The 21,003-nt window shown below is 58.1% G+C and overlaps 1 protein-coding gene across 1 annotated transcript in view; it reads left to right on the top strand.

Moving 5' to 3' along the window:
• The window catches only part of LOC125146615 (mas-related G-protein coupled receptor member X2-like), a 35,641-nt gene extending 14,695 nt beyond the window's left edge, over positions 1-20,946 (top strand). The window contains exon 2 of the mRNA XM_047823312.1: positions 19,946-20,946. Within this exon, the coding sequence (XP_047679268.1) occupies positions 20,011-20,946 (936 nt within the window). The 5' untranslated portion in view covers positions 19,946-20,010. The remainder of the gene's footprint in view (positions 1-19,945) is intronic.
• Positions 20,947-21,003: the final 57 nt, after the last annotated feature.

The following is a 21,003-nucleotide window of genomic DNA, read 5'->3' as shown; positions in this document are numbered from 1 at the left end:
CGGTTTTAAGGGAAGTCTTTATAGATTCGGGGCAAAAAAACCTTTGTTGCTTATTTGCACTATAAATATATTCTTGGGGTGCCTGGCTCGCGCAGTAGGAAGAGCGTGTCACTCTTGATCTTGGGGTCGTTGAGTTCGAGCCCCACGTTGCGTATAGAGCTTACTTAAAAAAAAACAACTAGGGGCGCCTGGGTGGCTCAGTCGGTTAAGCGTCTGACTTCGGCTCGGGTCGCGATCTCACGGTTCGCGGGTTCGAGCCCCGCGTCGGGCTCTGTGCCGACGGCGCCGCGCCTGGAGCCCGCTTCCGATTCTGTGTCTCCGTCTCTCTCTGCCCCTCCCTGCTCACCTCTGTCTCTGCCTCAAAACTCAACTAAACGTTAAAGAAATAAAACTCAAATAAAAATTAAAAGACTCGAAAAAAGTATATTCTGGAACTACCCAGCTTAGTGTTTCCGTTCATTTGTTGCGTCTTTGGGTGAAATGAAGCCTGCCCTTGACAACATTCAAATCCATGCATGCCTTTCTTGTCTTCTTAGGGTTGTTATATCTTGTGGAGGGCACCACTCCCTCCCCAGCGTTAGAGCTATGTCGTCATGTATTGCCTCCAAAAGCTGTGTAGCTCTCAGTTCCTCTTGGAACTGAGTTCTGTGTATGGGGGAGAGGAGTGCCGTGTTGGGGTTTTCTCTGTGGAAGCCCAGAGTCCTGGTGCCAGGTACACGGAGCGTGTCCCTTCTGCGCACTTGTTCTGTGAGGGAGTCCCGCTCAGCACTGGCCGTCCTCTGCATTGACCAGGTTTTCTATGCTTGTGAATAAACCACGCTGTCCGGGTTTCTGGAGCTTTACCCAGAGCTCTTTGAGAGGGCCTTAATTATGTCTGACCATCGGCATTTCCATATACATTTTTAAAAAGCTTTTCAAGGAGGGACATGATGTTTTGTGCAGAAGTACACAGAATCGGTTTGGGGAGAACTGGTACTTTGACGATAGGATTCAGTCTTCCCAATCATAGGACACTTCTGGCGGAAATCCTTCTAAGCACTTAATGTTTCTGAGGCGGTTGTAAATTTAGAGCTCTTAAAAATTTGCTTTCTTTCGGGGGAAGATATAGCAATAAAAGACTTTCATGTGGCTGTCAGACTTGCTGAACTCTTGATAATTTTAAGATTTATCCGTTCCTTCTTCGGGGTACACTTGACCGTATCGTCAACAGTTTGTCCCATCCGGATTTTTTATAGCTTTATTTGTTTTAAAGCCTCCGCCCTGGTTGGGCTCCCGGCACACTGTTAACCAGCGGCGGGGAGGGAATTCTGGGCTCGTAACCCACCTTCAAGGGACCGGCTCTGGTTCACACTTACTCTACTCCAGGCTTTGTCTCCAGGAAGTGGGGGTGTGACGTATTTACCGAGGAAGTGAGTGCAGTCAGCTGTCACAGTGGAAGTCGCCTCCCTTCCCGAGTTGCCGAGTTCCTCCCAGCCCGGGAGCCCTTCAAGAGGATGCTTGGTCTCCCGGAAGAGACGCCCTGCCCGCCACCCAGAGACATCTCTCCCTCTTCTCCGGAGGAGACACAGAAAATAGGAATGACTTTCCTCTTGAACGTTCGGAAACACTTAAAAAAATTTTTTTAATGCTTAGTTTTGAGAGAGAGACAGACAGACAGAGGGGACTCCCCCAGGGGACGGCTCCCGCTCTGTCTGGAGGTTAGCCCCATCTCTCCGCCTTCGTTACCGTCTTAACGAAGGTCAGGGTGACTTTTTTCTTCGCCACTTCCGTTTGTCTCTTATACATTCCCCGGGAAGAATCACATCGCCACGTTCAGAGGTCCGTTGGTTTTGCTGTGAGTATTCCATTTTCCTAGCTACGCGCACCTGTTGCCTTCAAGGTCCACTTCGTGGCCTCCACCTTGGGGCAGTTCATCACAGCAGCCACGGCGTGCAAGTGCCACGGTCTCCCCATCCCGCCGGAGTAGACGCCACCGCCCTTTCCGTCTCGGGACCGGGTAGACCAGACGGTCGGCAGAAAACACGCTGTGACACGTACCACCGGAGAGCGCCGTTTCGGCTGCGGAGGGCAGTAAGAGCCTAAACGCACTGCGTGTTCGCTGCAGCCCTGTTCACAACGGCCAACACGTGGAAACAGCCTCAGTGGCCCTCAGCGGGGCAAAGGCGTAAGGAAGATGAGGGGCATACGCGGAACGGGAGCTTCTTCAGCCGTGAGGACGCGGGAAGTCTTGCCATTGTTGACAACCCGGATGGACCTTGAGGGCATCGTGCTGAGTGAAATCAGCCAGACAGACCCACACGATGACGCTTCTGTTTGGAATCTAAAAAAAAAGCTGAGCTCGCAGACACAGAGAGCAGAATGGGGGTGGGGTGGGGGGCCAGGGAGCACAAACTCGTTAGGATGTGAGCGAGTCCTGGAGACCTGAGGCACAGTGCGTCGATTCGAGTCAGCAACGCCCTATGGCACGCTTCGGGGGGGCTGCGAGACTAGGTCTTACACCACGGAGCTGCTAACAAGCGGATGGTACCCTGAACAAGATCAAGTACTTGACAAATCTGAGAAGAAAAGTTTAGGTCCGGTCCACACCTCACACCATCCCCTAGCGAAAAATCCAAATGGATCAAATACCTAAGTGCTTAACAATGAAGCCATGCAAATATCATGATGAAAAAATATAGGTTAGGTTCTACATTGTCTTACGCATGTCAGACTTGCATAAATACAACTCAAAACACACAAGCCGTAAGTAAAAGGCTGATAAATTCAAATATATCAAAATGCCCTGTATGGGCAACAGTAATCATAGTAATGACGGGGACACCTGTGTGGCTCAATCGGTGAGGTGACCGACTTCGGCGCACGTCATGATCTCACATTTCGTGAGTTCGAGCCCCGCGTCGGGCTCTGTGCCGACAGCTCGGAGCCTGGAGCCTGCTTCGGATTCTGGGTCTCCCTCTCTCTCTGCCCCTGCCCTGCTCACGCTCTGTCTCTCTCTTTCTCTCAAAAAAAATAAATAAACATGAAAAAATTATAAGAACTAATAACAAAAGGCAAAGTCCAGTGAAGAATGAAGGCGGTAACACATGTTATTCACACTTCCGGCAACAAAGAACTAATCCCCTCGAGTGTAAGGAGTTAATGGAAATGGGAAAGTGAGGACCTTCCGGGGACAGCCTCGGGGGCATTTCTCGCCCTGTCGCGTCCCCCACGGTTTCCTCCACACACTCCTGAAATCTCAGCATCGCAGAATACGCAGTGACAGACTGTGGGATTCGGGAATAAAGAGACAGCCCCCTGTTTTAACACAAGGTTTTCGCCCATCTTCCTTGCTTCGGACAAGTGCAAATAGTTGCGTAAGCACACGTAGGAATCAAACAGTGTTACAAATGTATGGATAAATTACACCCGAGAGGAGAGATCACGTGCTATCTTATCATCAAGGAGGACAGAACCCATCAGACAAACGCAAACCCAACGTTAACAAAAACGTTTTGTCGGTCCTGTGATTTGCTCGCCGTGGAAAAAAAAAGATGCAGAGAGCCAGGGTTTATTATTTTTTTTTCTTAAATCTTTTTTTAAACGTTTATTTATTTTTGAGACAGAGAGAAACAGAGCATGAACGGGGGAGGGTCAGAGAGAGAGGGAGACACAGAATCTGAAACAGGCTCCAGGCTCTGAACTGTCAGCCCAGAGCCTGACGCGGGGCTCGAACTCACGGACCGCGAGATCGTGACCTGAGCCGAAGTCGGCCGCTTCACCGACGGAGCCCCCCAGGAGCCCCGAGAGCCAGGGTTTAAAACAAGGAACCAGTACAGAGAAAACAACACCCTGGAACGTCAGCTCCAGCCTTTACAGGTGCACTTGAATGGACACAGTTAAACGCGTTAAGGCTGAAATAAAGTGTATGTAATGACCCATCTTGTAAATAAAATCCCGTGAGCTCACAAGGTTGATTCATCTTCACAGCAATCTTGCGTATCAGCTGCCCGCCGCACCCTCCCCTCGGAGTATAGGCAGCGGAGCTGCGGCGTGATTACCCCCGGGTCCACACGGCCTCGAAGGGCAGAGCCAGAGTTGGAACGAGGTCAGTCTGGCTCCAAAGCCCCGCGTGCAGGGGCGCCATCTGGACAGAGAACCGGGGGCGGGGGGGGGGCACGGATGAGCCAAGCCTCGCGTCAGGGGCGACAGAAAGGAAGTCTGTGGAAGGACCGAGCCTGGCCCTTGAGAGACGGACGGAGCCGCGGTGCCTTTGCCTGTGATGCTTGGGGTCTGCAGGTGCCGGGAAGCCTCGCGGCCCCAGGACACTGGCGCTGCGGCCCGGTCCGATGGGCGTGGCGGGCGGGAGGGAAGCGGCCCCCCCACAACCGGCCGCCACCAGCAGCAGCACGGGCTTGTTCTGCAGGCCCACGGAAGCCGCACTCGGCGGTGACACTGTCTACGTGCTGCAGCAGCCGCGGGGGCAGAAAGGGCCGGGTTTGTGTGTGCGCCTTGCGGAGCACCCAGCTCGGAGCGGGGACGTCATTTGTCCGAGCCCACCCCGGGCTCCGCGGGAGGGGGGTCCCCGTGCCGAGCTGAGCCGGCGTCTCCACAGGGTCTGTGCCAGCTGCCCCTCTGTCCCGGGGCACCTCGGCCTCGTCTGCTAACGCCCACCGGAGAGGTTCCTTCCCCGCTCCTCCCCGGTGCTCCCCAGGATGAGCGGAGGACGGGGCTGGCCCCGCCGTTCACCATGGAGGGTGAGGCCAGGAGGGGCCGGAGACATAGAGGCCGCCCGTGGGGAGGAACGTGGTGGCCGAGGCCTGGGTCACGGGGAGACCCTGGCGGGCTCCCGCCGCCAGGACGGCACAGATTGTAATGGGCCGGACCGAGAAAGAGACACCACAGGAGACGCCGAGAGCCTTTAGGAATACGACGCATGCCTTTAAGCCTTTAAGCGAGTCGGACAGAGTGAAGTCGCGATGCTCAAGCAAAGGGACAGGGCCCAGACACCGACAGCCGTGTGCCTCAGGCAGAGACCCCTGGACCTGACCGGGAAGAAGACACCCACGCAGCCAAGGGCTGCCAGGAGGCCCAGACACGACGCGAGGGAGAAGGGACACGCGTCAGGCAGGGAGTCGCGTGTGGAAACATGAGTCTGTGCTGAGTCATCACGGCCGTCGTGCAGGGAGGGAGGGGCACGGCAGCAGCGGCCACGCTCCAGAAGGGGATGTCACGCGGGTCGGAGCTCTCACAGCACGGCGGGCCAGCCAGGGGACAGCGGGCAGGAGGGCCTGAGGCGGGAGGCAGCGCGGCTCCGGGGGGTGGTCCCCACACAGGCCGCTCTCTCCCCACCGCGTCCCTTAGCACGTCTGCACATCCACCCGTCCCGCTCTGAGACACGAATCCACGGACCCTGAGTCTCGGACGTCCCTCATGAGCCGGCCAGGCCCCGAGAACCAGCTCTGATAACCCTACGTGTCCCACCGTGGGGCCAGAACATCGTGTGCACGTCAGGCAAGGCTGCTCGAGGAGTGACAACCCCCGGGCTCCTTCCTCCACCGGGCGCCTCACTTGGAGTGTGGTTGTCCAGCTGTCCATGACCCCCTCGGGCCTGGAGGTCTGGACAGAGGGCCAGGGAGCAGAACCGTCACCGCTCTAGATAGTAAAGCCCCTCCTGTGCCGTCCTCAGGAGGGGTCGTGCCTGCAGAGACCGCGTGTGGTTGAGGGCCCAGAGCACGGCCGGCTTCCCCTGTGGAGGGACCATCATGGCAGGTGGCCCTGAGAGGGACCCATGGACGTGGTTTCAGAAGACAGCGAGGCAGCTGCCGGGGACAGGACAGCAAGAGGGCAGGGGCTGAGGGAGGGGTCGGACGTAAGGGGCAGTGGTGCCCCTCACATGCTCAGCAGGTGGGGAAACTGAGGCTCCGGGGGCGGGGGGGCTTCTCGGACACCCGAGCTGAGATCAAGATTCAGGCTCCTCCTGGGGCGCCCGGGGGGCTCCGTCGGTTCAGTGCCCGACTTTGGCTCGGGTCGTGATCTCGAGGTTCATGGGTTCCAGCCTTGCGTTGGGCTCTGTGCTGACAGCTCGGAGCCTGGAGCCCCCTTCGGGTTCTGTGTCTCCCTCTCTCACCCTGCCCCTCCCCTGCTTGTGCTCCGTCTTCCTCTCTCAAATATAAACATTAAAAAAGGGTTTAAAAAAGATTGAGGCTCCTCCTCTGGTGAGATGCTGTCCCCCACCCCAGCCAACCTCCACGGCCATGGGCAGGTGCACCCCGTTTTTGAGGTTTTCTCCTCCTCCCACCTCCCCCTGTTACAAAGACCTTAACACACCTACGTCTCCCTTACAAACGAGAGCAAAATACCCTGAGACCAAATGCCACAGTTCAAACACGTGTGGGATTCACCTGGCTCGACGTCTTCGAGATTTCATTAAGGAACAGCGTGTGTAACAGCAAGATGGGGACATGTCCCTAAGTGTGGCCTCAGACGGCCGCGATGCGTCCTCCCGGCTGAGGGTTCCATGTGTAACGTCGGGAGGAAATGATGTTGAGAAAGACATGTGAGCGAGAACTCAGAACTCAGAGGCGAGTGCGTGTTCACACACTCCACCTTCTCCAGGATGTGCGTTTCCTGGCCCACGGTGACGTGATTGTCACCAGCGTGCCCCCAAGAGCACTCGCTGACCCTGATCCTGGGTTTGATGAATGGGGGACGTCCTGGGGGACGGGGGTGAGACAGAGACAGAGAGGAAACGAGAGAGAAACCCATACGGGGAGACAGAGAAAGAGAGAATGAGAATGAAAACCCAGAAGGACCATAAGACTCAGCAGCTTCTCTGTGGGGTATTTATCCAGAGGAAATGGAAATCCCCACCCAAAGGGATGTCATGTCTCTGTGTCTCTGCAGCACTCTTCACGACAGCCAAGGCACAGGAGTGACCCAGGGGTCCACCGACGGACGAGCAGTTAAAGATGCTGCATACACACAACGGGGTAGTACTCAGCCCTGGAGAGAATGAGATCTTAGCAGAGCCCAGACAGAGCAAGACAAACTCCGTACGATGTCACTTACACGTGGAATCTGCCCCCACAAACGTCAGGAGACTTGAACGGACTCAGACAGGGAACACCCTGGTGGTTACCGGGGGCGGGAGGGGCTGGCGGTGGGCAAAACGGCGGAGGGACCGACAGGTGCAAACTCCCAGTTACAAAAGAAATAAGTCGAGGGGCACCCGGGGGGCTCAGTCGGTTGAGCGTCCGACTTCGGCTCAAGTCATGATCTCGCGGTCCGTGAGTTTGAGCCCCGCGTCGGGCTCTGTGCTGACGGCTCGGAGCCCGGAGCCTGCTTCGGATTCTGTGTCTCACTCTGTCTACCCCTTCCCCGCTCAGGCTCTGTCTCTCTCTGTCTCTCAAAGATGAATAAACGTTAAAAAAAAAAAAAAAAAAAGAAGTCGCAGGGATGCACGGTGCCCCACAGGGAAGGAAGTCATTAATATTCCAGGAACTTAAAGGGACAGATGGCAACCAGCCTTATCGAGGGGCTCATTCCGTCACGTATAAAAATACTGAGTCACTCTCGGGGCGCCTGGGTGGCGCAGTCGGTTGAGCGTCCGACTTCAGCCGGGTCACGGTCTCGCGGTCCGGGAGTTCGAGCCCCGCGTCGGGCTCTGGGCTGATGGCTCGGAGCCTGGATCCCGTTTCCGATTCTGTGTCCCCCTCTCTCTCTGCCCCTCCCCCGTTCATGCTCTGTCTCTCTCTGTCCGAAAAATAAAATAAAAACGTTGAAAAAAAAATTAAAAAAAAAAATAAAACAAAAATACTGAGTCACTCTCATGCACACCTGACATTAACAGGACATCGTATGTCAGTTACACTTCAATATTTATTTGCTTATTTATTTATTTAATTTTTTTTTTTTTTTTTGAGAGAGAGAGAGAGAGAGAGATAGAGAGACAGAGCTCGAGCAGGGGAGGGACAGAGAGAGAGGGAGACAGAATCCGAAGCAGGCTCCAGGCTCCGAGCCGTCAGCACAGAGCCTGATGCGGGGCTCGAACCCACGAACCGTGAGATCATGACCTGAGCTGAAGTCAGACGTTCAACCGACTGAGCCACCCAGAGGCCCCTCCTCTTCAATTTTTAAAAAATAAACAGAGACAGAGAGTGTGAGTTCTGGTGACCCGTACAGTCCAACGTTCCTTGAGAGGCAGAGCTGACCTCACTGAAAACTTTGGCCCGAGACCACCTACAAAACGTATTCTTGACTAGCCTCTCGTCCCGCGAGTGACTGTGTTTATCGGGGGTGGGTCTCCTGTTGCTCAGATGGGCTCGGAGAAAGCACACGTATGCCGCCAGCCCGCCCGAGGGGCGGGGTGGACGCCAGGAAGCCAGGCTGAGCGGTGGTCACGGCGCCGTGGACGGGCCCCTGGGCTCCAGAGCCCCGCCTTCCTGGTCAGGCTGTCTGCAGGATTTAGGGGACTGACCACACGGCCCCCACCCCGTGGGCCCTCATGCTCTATCACAATGTTACGTCTCTTTGTCCCGGGGAAGAACTCTCAGATTAGGTCTTAGGAATTTAGATTAGATTAGATTTAGGAACTTAGATTTTATTTATTTATTTTTTTAATTTTTTTTTTCAACGTTTATTTATTTTTGGGACAGAGAGAGACAGAGCATGAACGGGGGAGGGGCAGAGAGAGAGGGAGACACAGAACCGGAAGCAGGCTCCAGGCTCCGAGCCATCAGCCCAGAGCCGACGGGGGGCTCGAACTCACGCGAGATCACTCGAGATCTCGCGAGATCGTGAACTCACGGACCGCGAGATCGTGACCTGGCTGAAGCCGGACGCTTAACCGACTGCGCCACCCAGGCGCCCCGGAACTTAGATTTTAAAATACTGATGAACTTCTGCTGGGTGCCACGCAGTGAACGGGGTGCCGGGGTTTCAAAGTCGAGCCCCGCCCTAGAGAGCCTGGTAGGGGACACACAGGGACGATGCAATTTTAATAGCATACGAGGGTGCTTTCCAAACTACAGGTTACAACCCGTTGGGGGATCGTGGAATCAATTTATTGGAACAAGGACAGCCTTAGAAAACAATGGAAAACAAGAGAAAAGTAACGGACTTTGAGGCAGTGAGTGTAACTATCTGAGTGCGATGGAGAAATGTAGGAAGGGGCTGGGGAGGGGGGACAGAATGTGGCTGAGGTGTCCCACGCCTGCTTTAAAGTGCTGGTAGTCAGATTTTTTTTTTTAATTTTTAATGTTTTATTTTGAAGACAGAGAGAGAGACAGAGCATGAGCGGGAGAGGGGCAGAGAGAAGGGGAGACACAGAATCGGAAGCAGGCTCCGGGCTCCGAGCCGTCAGCACAGAGCCCGACGCGGGGCTCGAACTCACGAGCTGTGAGATCGTGACCTGAGCCGAAGTCGGATGCTCAACTGACTGAGCCCCCCAGGCGCCCCTGTTGGTGGTCAGATTTTAAGATTCGGTTCTTTAAGGCAGACCCTGAGGTGGATGTTATGCACCACCCAGACCCCTCCCGGGATGAAGCACTGTCTCCCTGACCAGCCGTCAGCCCCTTACACACAGACCCAGCTGGAGAGGGCGCCGCCCCAAGGTCATGCCCGTCTCCAGGCGGCCTGCATGTGACCCTGGGGGCAAAGTCTGGCCTTCCTGCTCCAATCAAGGCACCGCTGAGGGGGCTACCCAGCTTCTGAGCTGCCTGTAGCTGTGGCCTCCGTGGAGACTGCAGAATATTCCAGCTCTCCTGCTGTGCCCTCCCCTTCCCTCCCCTCCCCCTCCTTCCCCAGGAGCACCCCCTGAGGAACTTCCTACACGCTGCCCTATGTCACAGAGCCTGCTTCCCCAGGGACCCCAGGCGGCCACGGCTGGTACCAGGGCTGTGGCAGGGAGCCAATGCTGGGACAGGGTTTGGAGCAGGGTCACCCGCTGCCTGCCGGCCAGACTGCAGCGTAATCGGGAGACCTCCCGGCAGTGGGTGGGACCCTGGACAGGATGGATTGTTGGTGCAGCGTGTCAGGTGTCTGAGAAATGGGGGGGGCGGGGGCAGAATCTGTACACAGTGTGGCCGGGGGGCTGTTTCTACCCAGTCATATTTGCGAAAGGCTGAGGGATAAACCCGCAACTAAATCCACAATCCATTTAACGGAAGCATTGAAAGCCGAGTAGCCAAAGCTAGTTGGTGAGTGGAAGGCCCTCCCCTCTGCAGCCCGGGACACAGAAGTGGGGGTCTCAGACCCAGGACCTTTGGCATCTGAGCTCCAGAGATGAAACTCCCCATCAGGGCAGGCCAGCCGTGCCAGGATCAGGGACCACACTGGGACAGAATGGGACTCTGACTTGGATGGGGACATTGGGGTGATGTGCCCCCAAATCTTGAATTCCCAGGTTCCCCGCACGCTCAGATCAGAGCACCGGGAGGCTACGCAGGGGTCTCTACCCTACAAGATAGCCCGGGCCCCCCCGAGTCCCCAGGATCTGCCCACATCTGCTCTCCTGGCCACCAGGACCACAACCAAGTTTGTCACAACATAAAGCCAGGGCCCTTCCGACCCACATTCAGGCAGAAGTCTGGACAGACTGTGGGCCTGGGTGTTGAAGGTTCCTGGCACTTCTGTCTGGATAGGAGAGGGTGAGAGCATTTGCCCAGGACACGGGATGCGTTCCCAGCCTCACCCCAGGAACCGGAACACAGGCTGTCGGGGGCCCCGTGAACGTGGGAAAAGGGACAGCTCCCAGAAGAGGCTCCCAAGAGACAGAAGAGGCGTGGAAAGCCGGTGCTCGAGCAGGAGCCCTCTGAAGCCAGGAGCGCCCGGCGGGTACCTGTGCCCCCAGGAGTGCGCGAGGGCACGTGCCCCGCCCCCACCCCACCAGAAGCAGGGAGAGTGCTGGTTGGGGACAGCACCCGTGACACAGAGGAGATTGCGGGACATCTAAATTCTAGTGCCGACGGGGATCCCAGGCACGCAAAGACTGAAGAAGCAGAGAAAGTTCCTTAAACGTTGGAAGTTCTCACCTCCCTCCCTCTGACCTGCGGTGGTCCCAGCGACGGACTGCATGGGGGGAGGGGGCTGGGGGCGCGCTGGGGACCTAGCAGGCACAGAGGACACGTTGTACGCACGAAGGGCACAGGCACTCTCTCCACGTCTGGGTTCAGATCTGCGGAAGCCGCCACGTTTCGCGGACCCGCGTAACCAGCAAGGAGGTAATGCCAGACCCGGGTCCGAGGCTTCCAAGGACGGACACACTTCCCCCGAGAGCGGCCAGCTTCAGCCCCCTTCCTTCCCACTTCAGGTACACACGTTTGTTTTTCCACAAGCAACACACATTACGTGTCATGCTTTGCAACTGAAAAATATGTTCCGGAAACTTCGCAGTCAACCCCGAATCCTCGAGGAAGGATCGTTCAGGATGACAACTGTAGATCAATCGTCCCATACGCTGCCTCACCTCTGCCTCTTGGAGCAGACAGAAAGAGAGCCTGTGTGCATTTCTTAATAGTGGGTGTGGTTAGGGGCTCCTGGGCGGCTCAGTCGGTTATGCATCCGACTCTGGCTCAGGTCATGATCTCACAGTTCGTGGGTTCGAGCCCCGTGTCGGGCTCTGTGCTGATGGCTCGGAGCCTGGATCCCGCTTCGGATTCTGCGCCTCCTTCTCTCTCTGCCCCTCCCCTGCTCACACACACACTCTCTCTCAAAAGTAAACATTTTTTAAAAAACAAACAAAAAAAACCGGGTTGATCAGTTTCACACCCTTTTCCTTGGCTCTAGAAGGGTCTGTGGGACTCTGGACATTACAGGGTAACCACTGCAGGTACAACAGTGACTTCCTGCCACGTGGGGCTCCCGTTTATTTCCCCTGCGGCTTCCAGAACCCCGGCTCAGGCTCCAGGTTCTGTGGCCGCTCGGATCCGGACCTCGAGGACAGAAACCGGAAGTGCGGTTTGAACAGATTAAGCCAGGAGTCGAGACAACTCTTGTGGCCCGTCAGCCATCTGGGCCTGGCAACAGCGGTCTTGATTTATTTGACGATGGGAAGCCCGGTCTCTTCCGTCTGTACGTGTGTGTCGCGCTTCCGTTTTCAAATTACTGTTATTTTGTTTATTTATTGTGACTGTTTGAGTTGCAACCCGCAGCTCTCCAAACGCCGCCTCACGGACTGCGCTTTTACTGCAAGTGTGAGAGGACCTTCGAGACACTTCCCTTAGCTTTGGGGACGGCAGAAACCACGCCGGGTCCGGTCCTGCACGCGTGACCTCCGAGCCCTTCTCTGGACCGTCTCTGAGGCCACGCATCTGCTCCCGCGCCTTCGGTTTTGCGCCTCTGACAATGACGTGCTTACGGTCGACGGTGCCACAACCGTCGACCGCAGCTTCCGGGCGTCTGGAAGGCAGCCCCGCGTTTGCGCTCAGCAAGCCCCGTGTGGCCTCTGGCTCGGGATTCGCCCGCCAGAGTCCCGACCCCCCAGCACCCGAGACGGGACTGTATCTGGAGGCGGGTCTTCACGGAGGCGACTCTTCAAAGCAACGCGGGGTCCCCGGGGTGGGCCCTGATCCTGTGTGACCGGGGTCCTTGCGAGGAGAGGGGACCGGGACCCAGACGCGCACAGCGGGACGGCCCGGAAAGGTTAGGGTTCTGTGCCTGGGCCCACCCCCCGGGACCACGCTTCAGGTTCCTTGCGGGCGATGTGGCCGGGTTCTTGTTTCTCAACAGCGTGGCCGCTGAACCCTGCACGCCGGTCTCTCCGAGGGTCCTGCTTCTGGATCCCTTCTGGAACAGTCCGCTCAGGCACAGAGTGAGGTGAGCCTGCCCCCGGACGAGGGGCTGCAGGCACGGCCACGTGGGGCTGGGAGGCGAGGTGGGGAAGGAGGGGGGTTCTCTGTGGGATGTTTCACTGCCCCCTTCCCTCCCTGGGCTCGTGGTCGGCTCTGGGCTCTGGGTCCCGCCCTCCGGTGCCGCTCTGAGAACCTGCCTCCCCTGCCTGCACTGTCCCCACTTCTTTCGAGGAAACACTGCAGGTGTCTGTTCTCACCCACTGGCCGCTGGCCTTCACCTCCCCTGCCTGCTCCCCCTGACCCTGCAGAATGCCCGTGGTGTGACGGGTCAGGAAGGGGAACGCTGGCGCTCCCCGTTTTCCAGTGACACGGTAGCTCACTAAATTAAAGATTTGGCCTCAACGTAAAGACAGAGTTCGTACCCGAACTTCACATCCATCTGGACAATTCTACAGATACGGCCGAATGTCTCGTATTAGTGTCGTATCAGCCGCAACTAATTATGGGAGAAGGTCCTGTTTCTATGAATGCTTGACAGCAAAAGAAAAAAGAAAAAAAAGGTGCTAAAATATTTAAAATGTCGGATACTCGCCTCAAGCCGCGGGGTTTCTCCCGGAGCAGCTCTGCTGAGCTTTGCCCCGACGGACGCAGACGCGGTGGTGGGTAAAACGGCCAGGGGACACGCTCTGGTGACGTGGTCCGTGTCACTGTCACGGCCGTGCAGCGATTGTTGAAGGAGCCGGCTTCGCTCAGGAACGTCCTGGATCCCTGATGGGAGCGGGCACATTTGCAGACACGTACACGTCCCACCGTGTGTCCACGTGTGGTGGTTTTCCCAGGCACAAGCACGGTGCAGTTGCTGGGGCCGACGACCCAACAACCCTGGCCCTGTTTATTCGATGGATCACCGTCTTTTCTGGACTCTTCAGGGCCGGAGAGCTGGAGGGAATTTTCTCAGGGGAGCAAAGTGACCTCGTCATTTCAAGGAAAACATCTAGTGGTTTTTATCACCAGTGGTCCCGTGTGGGCTTTCGAGGAAACGGTTACGATTCTGAAAACCATATAAGCCTGCCGCCTACGTCGCGTGCAGCAAGTTCAAAGAGAAGGTTTTCTGAGGAGATTCGCGGTGACGTTAACAAACGTGACGTAGAGACAGACGCTGACAGAGTTTATCGTGAGACGGGTCAGTATTTGAAAGGCCTGCAGAACTCCGTGAGCCAGAACTTGCCAAATCATTCACGGATGAGGTCACAAAACCACACACGAAGGAAAGATCCAATCAAAGAGCCATTTACATCAATGCATTTTCACCTAACAGTATGAGGAGTTCACGGATACGGCATCGGCTTCCACGTCGTAAATAACCTTTAAGCAGCCACAATTTACAGCATGTGGCGTAATTTTGAGAAACAGTGGCTCCAATTTTGCAGAAGGGCGTCTACAAGGGCTTTCAAATCCCCCTTTCCCATTTCTGCCGCATACACCCGTGTGAGGCCAGATTTTCGTCCTGGGAAAGGAGAGCGGAGCAGCGGGAAAGCCCTCCCCGCGGGCGTCTGGAGAGCACGGCGGAGTGATGTCAGGGCGCATCTGTCCCAGGGGCTCAGGGGCGCCCGCCTCTCCTTCGCCCCCGAGCGCCGGGGGGACTGTCCTCTGTCCTCGCCACTCTCCGAGGACCGCCCGCCCGCAGCACAAACAGACATGGTTCCCAGGAAGAATGTGTGGTCTCAGCGGCCCTGACGCGGCTGGAGACTTTGGACGGCGGGGAGGAGGCCCCTCTGCGCCCCGCGGGCCCACCCCGCCGATGCAGCATGCGGTGCTCGCGTGCGGGGCGTCCGGGCGGGGGGCCAGCGCGGATGGGAGGCTGGGGCCTGCCCGGGGATGCCCGGGGGCGAACCGGGGGTTAGACCCCACACGCAGCGAGGTGGCCCTGCACGGCCGTCTCACCAAGCTCACTGCGAGGGGCCCCCAGGGACGGCTTCGCCTCTGACACACGCGCGCTATCATGAAGTCTCCAAGGTCACCCGAGATGATGGGCGCCCTGGAAACGTGTCGCGGAGGCTTGTCCAAGAGAAGGCATCGGAGGGGGACAGCGGCTCCGAGAACGCAGGGAAGGTGACAGTGAGGGCAGGGGCGAGGCCGCACGGGAGGAAACGCCAGGACACAGAACAGATACCGAGATACCTCCCGAGATGGTGCCTGCACCTGATTGGCCGTGGCCCCCCCACAGGAAGACACAGGGCCTGCAGCACCTTGATAACACCGAGCCCGGCCCGCCCCCTCCCGCCGGCTCCTGCGCCCGCGTCAAGGTAAGAGCCCTCTGGCGCGTCCCCCTTGTCGCTGTGTGTCCCCCCGAAGGTTGAGCCCGGGCCGCAGTGGAGCCAAGGAGCCCCCGTGCTTCCTACCGTGTCCCCTGCCTCTGCCCGCAGTTTCCTCCCTGCTCAGCCATCGCTCGGTCCTTGAACCCAGCATGTCTCCCTGCGTCCGGGCTTGCGTCCGACACCTCAGCGGGGAGCCCCGGTGCCCCGGCCCTGCACCCTCTGGCCGGTTCTCCGGTGGGCTTACCCCCAGTTTTCACCGATACGTGTCCCACCCTGTCCACCCGCCCCTGCCCCAGCATTCTCACCCGGTCACTTGATGGAGTGACGTGTGCCATCGCTGTGGCAGGACTACTCCACGGCACGTGGGGACTGAAGCTGGACAGCTACGGAGGCCGACGGTCACACGGCTCCTTAGACGGGAGGCCTAGGACCCAGGACGAGCATGTCACGGTGAAGGCGGAGGCCTGACCGTCCTCCAGCCACCAGGCCCGCCGACCAGCCTTCGGGAGCGGGTCCCCTCGGAGACAGCACCCCGGGACATTTTGGTGAGCAAAGTAAAAGTTTTCTTTGATGACATCGACGTGTAGAGATCTGTCCTCTGCTTGATTAGAATGTTGTTTCCAGCACATTATACATCTAGAATCAAAGACAACCTAAACCATGCTAAATTCTTCATGCCGTTAATTTATTTTTTATGATTTAATTTAAAAATTTTTTAATGTTTGTTTTTGAGAGAGAGAGAGGGCGAGAGAGCGAGCAGGGGAGGGGCAGAGAGAGGGAGACACAGAATCCAAAGCAGGCTCCAGGCTCCGAGCCGTCAGCACAGAGCCCGACGCGGGGCTCGAGCCCACGATCCGTGAGATCATGACCTGAGCCGAAGCCGACATTTAACCGACTGAGCCCCCAGGCACCCCGCCATTAATTTGTGTCACAAGTTCACGTTGTGGCTGCACCGGTGATCCCCTCTGGGTCCGGGCTCTGCCCTCAGATCCTGAGATGTCACCCTCTCCCGTTTCTTCCTCTCCACTGGGCTTCCATTGGTCCTTTTTCGGCCTCCACACCCAGTGGTGTTCTTCCCCAGCCCGGTCGGTCCCTTCCACTCTGGGAGGTCACCCTCCTCAGAGACTTCGGCCAACACTACACCACGATGCTGGCCAAACTCACACCTCTGGACCACGGCTCTTCCAAAATTCCAACCTACGTGTCCAACGGCCGCCTGGACAGGCTACCAACAGCCCAAACAACGCACCTAAGAACGAATTCATGAGCTTCTCCTCACTTCCTTCCCTCAAAGCCTGCTCTTCAGTCTTAAAACACCTGAACTGAGGAGTCTTTACAGACTCGGTCCAATGATGAAAGAAAGTGTTCTGGGAACACGAGCCTAAGATAGGGCCAGCAGGGAGGCATTAAGGAAAGCTCCCTGGAGGAGACGGCTCCCAGGCTGAGCCTGGATGATGTGGCCATAGATCCCGCAGGGCTGCAGGGAGGTATAGGTCGCGCATCATGCAAAGTCATGGAGACGGCAGGGAACATGGGACAGACGTGCACTGTAGGTAAGCCAGGGTGGCCGGAGCGCGGAGAGTGTGACGGGAGGGTCAGAACAGAAAGAGGCAGCTAGGCCTGCAGGCTGTGAGCGGGGCGGGGGGCAGTTGTTATCCTGAGGCCTCCTCTGAGGGTGTGACGAGGGGAAGGGCAGGACTAGGGTGCTGATGGGGGGAGACATCCGCGGGGGCGGGGTGCCGCTAGAGACGGCCAAGAGTGTGAACGCAGGACAGGGAGCTGGGAGTGGGAGGAAGGAAATCGTATCCGTCGGCGCGTGCCAGCTTATGTCCTGGTAACAAACAATCCCCAAACCTCAGGGTCTTAAAACGTTTTTTTGTTTCATTTTCCTTCTCTGTTTTCTACTCACATGCCACGCCTGTTACAAGACACGGTTACTTAGAGCCCCGGGCGGATGGAACAGCCACTGTATTGCTGGTCGCCATGGGGGACGGTGGGGGAGCTCTGGAAGGTCTCAAGACGGGAACTAGGTCATCCATTCAGAAGGGACCTTCCACTGAGGATTCTTTTTATTTTTTTAATTTGAGAGAGACAGAGAGAGAGAGAGAGACAGAGAGAGAGAGAGGGAATCCCAAGCAGGCTCCACACTCAGTGCAGAGCCTGACACAGGGCTCGGTCCCATGACCCTGGGATCATGACCTGAGCCGAAATCAGGAGGAGGATGCTCAACCGACCGAGCCACCCAGGCTTTACCCAAGCACAACGGGCCCGGGAAGAGCAGTCTTACCACACGCAGTGTGACCACCGCATGCGTGACCACGCGGAGGTGGACTGGAGGCGTCATGGGGACAGAGCTGAGAAACGCTGGGTGCCCTGGATGTCGGACAGAGAGGGACAGGCGGGAGTCGAGGATACTGAGAGCGGTCACAGTAAGAGCTCTCGCTCACAGAGGACCTACTATGTGCCAGCCACTGCTCTAAGTGTCTTGTAAGGATTCGGCGGTTTCCGCCTCACAAAAACCCTGTGAGGAGATGACATCACGATCTTTATCACCACTGACGGGAAGTTGGAAACCTATTGCCTGTGGGTCAAATCCTGCCGCTTATCTGTTTCTGTACAGTCTGTGAGGCAACAATGGGTCTTACGTCTTTAAACGGTTGGGAAATTTTCGTTTCCTTTTTTCTTTTTTTCTTTTTAATGTTTATTTATTTTGAGGAGGGGGGAGAGAGCACAAGTGGGGGAGGGGCGGACGGGGAGAGAGAATCTCAAGCAGGGTCCGTGCTCAGCGCGAAGCCTGACGCAGGGCTCGGTCCCACGGGCTCTGAGGTCACGCATGACCTGATCCGTGATCGAGAGCTGGACGCCCAACCGACTGAGCCACCCAGGCACCCCGAAATGGCCGGGAACATTTTTTTCAAAAAACAGTATCTCGTGGCCGTGAAAATCACGTGCAATTCAACTTTCAGTGCACAGAAGTGAGGCATTCTCAGAGCACACACACGATGTGTTTGCCCGGGGCTGCTTTCTGCTACAAGGGCAGAGCCGCGTAGCTCTTCAGAGACCGCGTGGCCTGCAAAGCCTGTAATATTTGCTCCATCTGGCTCTTTACGGAAAAGGTTTGCCAACCCCTGCGTCAGGTGAAAACCCGAGGCGCAGAGGGATCTAGCGTGTTGCACAAAGGCACCCACCGGCCGGACGTGGGGGGTTGAGCAGGAAGCCAAAGTGCGGCCCCCCCCCCACTGGGTGCCTCGGGCGCTCCCCACACGTCGGATCTGAGGGGCCGGGTTCCGTGTGGCTTCGTAACTTGTAGACCTAAGAAACGTGCCGTGAAGAGCGGGGGTTTGGGGGGTCTCTTATACTTGGTGTCATCGGTGGGCAGTCTGATGAGTCAGCTGGGGGGGAAAAGGCATCTCAAAGAGAAAAGGCACTTTTCGAGGAGAGCGGCTGGGAAGGAGAGAGGAGAGGGGCCGAAGAAGCCTGAGCAAGGACCCAAGCAAGGCTGGGAAATCGAGGGAGGGGCAGCTGAGGAACCCGGCGATGGGAGGCAGGAGCCTGCGCGCCCCCCCAGCGGCCGATAGGTCACCGCGGGCGTCCCGACTGCCCCGCGGCGAGTTCCCGCCGCGTGCAGCCGCCTCGAACAGCACACACGTGCCACGCGACGGTTCCGGAGGCCCCAGGTCCTCGGCGGGTCTCACGGGCTTTGCCCCCGCGAGGCCCACATTCCTTCGGGAAGCTCCAGGGGGCCATCTGCTCCCTGACGTCTTCGGCTTCCGGAGGCCACTGGCGTCCCCGGTCTCACGGTCCCTGCCACAATCTCCAGAGCCCGCAACACGGCCTCCTGACCCCGGCTTCCACGGTGCCACCCTCTCTGACACTCCTCTTCTGCCTCCGTCCTAGAAGGACCCCGTGGCTGCCCTGGGGGCCCGCCTGGATGGCCCAGGACCGCCGCCCTACTTGAAGGCCAGTGGGTCAGCCACCTTCCTTCTCTGTTGCCAACCTAACCTAGTCCCAGGCTCTGGGGATCGGGACGCGGGCGTCTCTGGGGGGAGCCGTTTTCTGTCCCCCACAGCTCCGGGGACATCGAAATGCACCACCTTTGGGGCCCGCAGAGCATTTTCGGGTGGCTGTCTGCCTTTCTGGGACCCTGAGGCAGGGGCGGTGCGTGAGACCCCCTAGGGGCTCGGGCACGGCTCCCACTGGCGACGACGGTGCGTGTGGGCCACCCGGGCACTCACCCAGCTGGCCGCCTGGACCCAAGCGGCCCCGCCCACGTCCTCTCCCTCAAATCCCCAACTGTTGGGCCCGAACCGGCCATGCCGAGCACTCAGTCCCTGCCCGGGCCTCTGGCCCTTCCTCCAGCGGTTTCTCCGCCTCACACCCCCCCCCCCCCCGCCCTTCTTGAAAACCGCTACAGTGCCCTCAAGTGGTCGCCCCTTCTTGCTCCCCAGTGAGTGCTCGAGCCCTTATCACACTGTCCCGTGAATGGTCGTTACCCGAGGTTCCTTGAGGGCAGATTCCAGGTTCCCCCAACTCCCTCTGCCCCCGCCCCTGCCCCTGCATCCTGCTTGGAGCCTGACCCGGAGGGGACATCCAGCAAATCGGTTTCCTGGAGGCAGAAGTCAAAGAGGGGCGCACACTGATGCTCAAGGGGCCGAGCCCATGGGGGTGAAGCCGAGAGCTTGTCCCGTCCGGGTCTAGGGAGAGCCGAGGACAGCTGGACATTTGTGGCTGGGGCTGTGTGTGTTGAGGGGGGGGCAGAGGGAAGGGGAAGCAGAGACAAGGGGACGGAAGGCCTGGGTGGGGGAGCAGGGCACTTCCTCACGTGCCCGAGACTCTGCATTTCCGTCTTTGCCCGCCCAGGAGTGCCCAGAGCCCGCCGGTCAGGGGAGCACGGCAGGACCCTCCTGAGCTCCGGCCTCCCCAGCATGGACCACTACTGCGAGGCCGTCAACCGTTCCAGCAATGACACCACAGGGATGTCTCCGGGGGCGCGGATGACCGGCCAGGTGCTCCTCCGGTCCGTCACGGTGGTCGTGGCCCTCTGCGGGTTGGTGGGAAACGGGGCCGTAATCTGGCTCATCCGCGCGTCCGTCAGGAAAAACCCCTTCTGTGTCTACAACCTCAGTCTCGCCGCGGCGGATCTCATGCATCTGTGCTTGCAGATCGTGTTCTGTGCACGCCAAATCCTGAAGCCCTTCCTCCACCGCTGTTTTCACCTTCCCGGCATCCTTATGGTCCTCAGGTTCTCGTCCTATTTCACTGGCCTGGGTGTCATGACCGCCATCAGCCTGCAGCGATGTCTCTCCGTCCTCTTCCCTATTTGGTACCGGTGCCACTGCCCCAGGCACCTGTCGGCCGGCGTGAGCGCCCTCCTCTGGCTTCTGACCTTTCTGATGAACATTCTGAGAGGCCACGCCTGCGGCCAGCTGTCCAGCCCGGCCACTCGCTTCTGCCCTGCGCTTGTGGCTATCACGGACGCGTGGGTCGTCGTCCTCTTTGTCACCATGGGCACGTCCAGCCTGCTGCTACTCCGCCAAGTCCGCGACAGCGCCCGCCTTCACCTGCCCAGAAGGCTCTACCTGGTTGTCCTGCTGACCGCCCTGGTCTTCTTTCTGTGCGGCGTGCCCCTCAGCGTCATCAGGTTCCTGATATGGAAAGTGGAAAGCCAGGCTCTCAATGACGTCAGCGTCCTCCTGTCTTGCGTCAACAGCACTGCGAACCCTGCCGTTTACTTCTTCATCGGCGGCCTTCGGGGGTGGCCGCCGAAGGCGCCCCTCGCGGGGGTCTCTGGAGGACCCCAGGGGAAGAGACAGAGCCCGGGAGAGGCGCCGGCCCCGCCCAACGGAGAGGGCGGCCCCTGATGGGTGGCGATGCCCTGGTGGGAGTCACGCCTCCCCGGCAGCAGGAAGGAGAGCCCC

The sequence above is a fragment of the Prionailurus viverrinus genome, chromosome D1 (assembly GCF_022837055.1).
Source record: "Prionailurus viverrinus isolate Anna chromosome D1, UM_Priviv_1.0, whole genome shotgun sequence".
Lineage (NCBI taxonomy): Eukaryota > Metazoa > Chordata > Mammalia > Carnivora > Felidae > Prionailurus > Prionailurus viverrinus.
The sequence above is the reverse complement of the archived record's forward strand: the minus strand, read 5'-3'. Positions and strand labels throughout refer to the sequence as shown.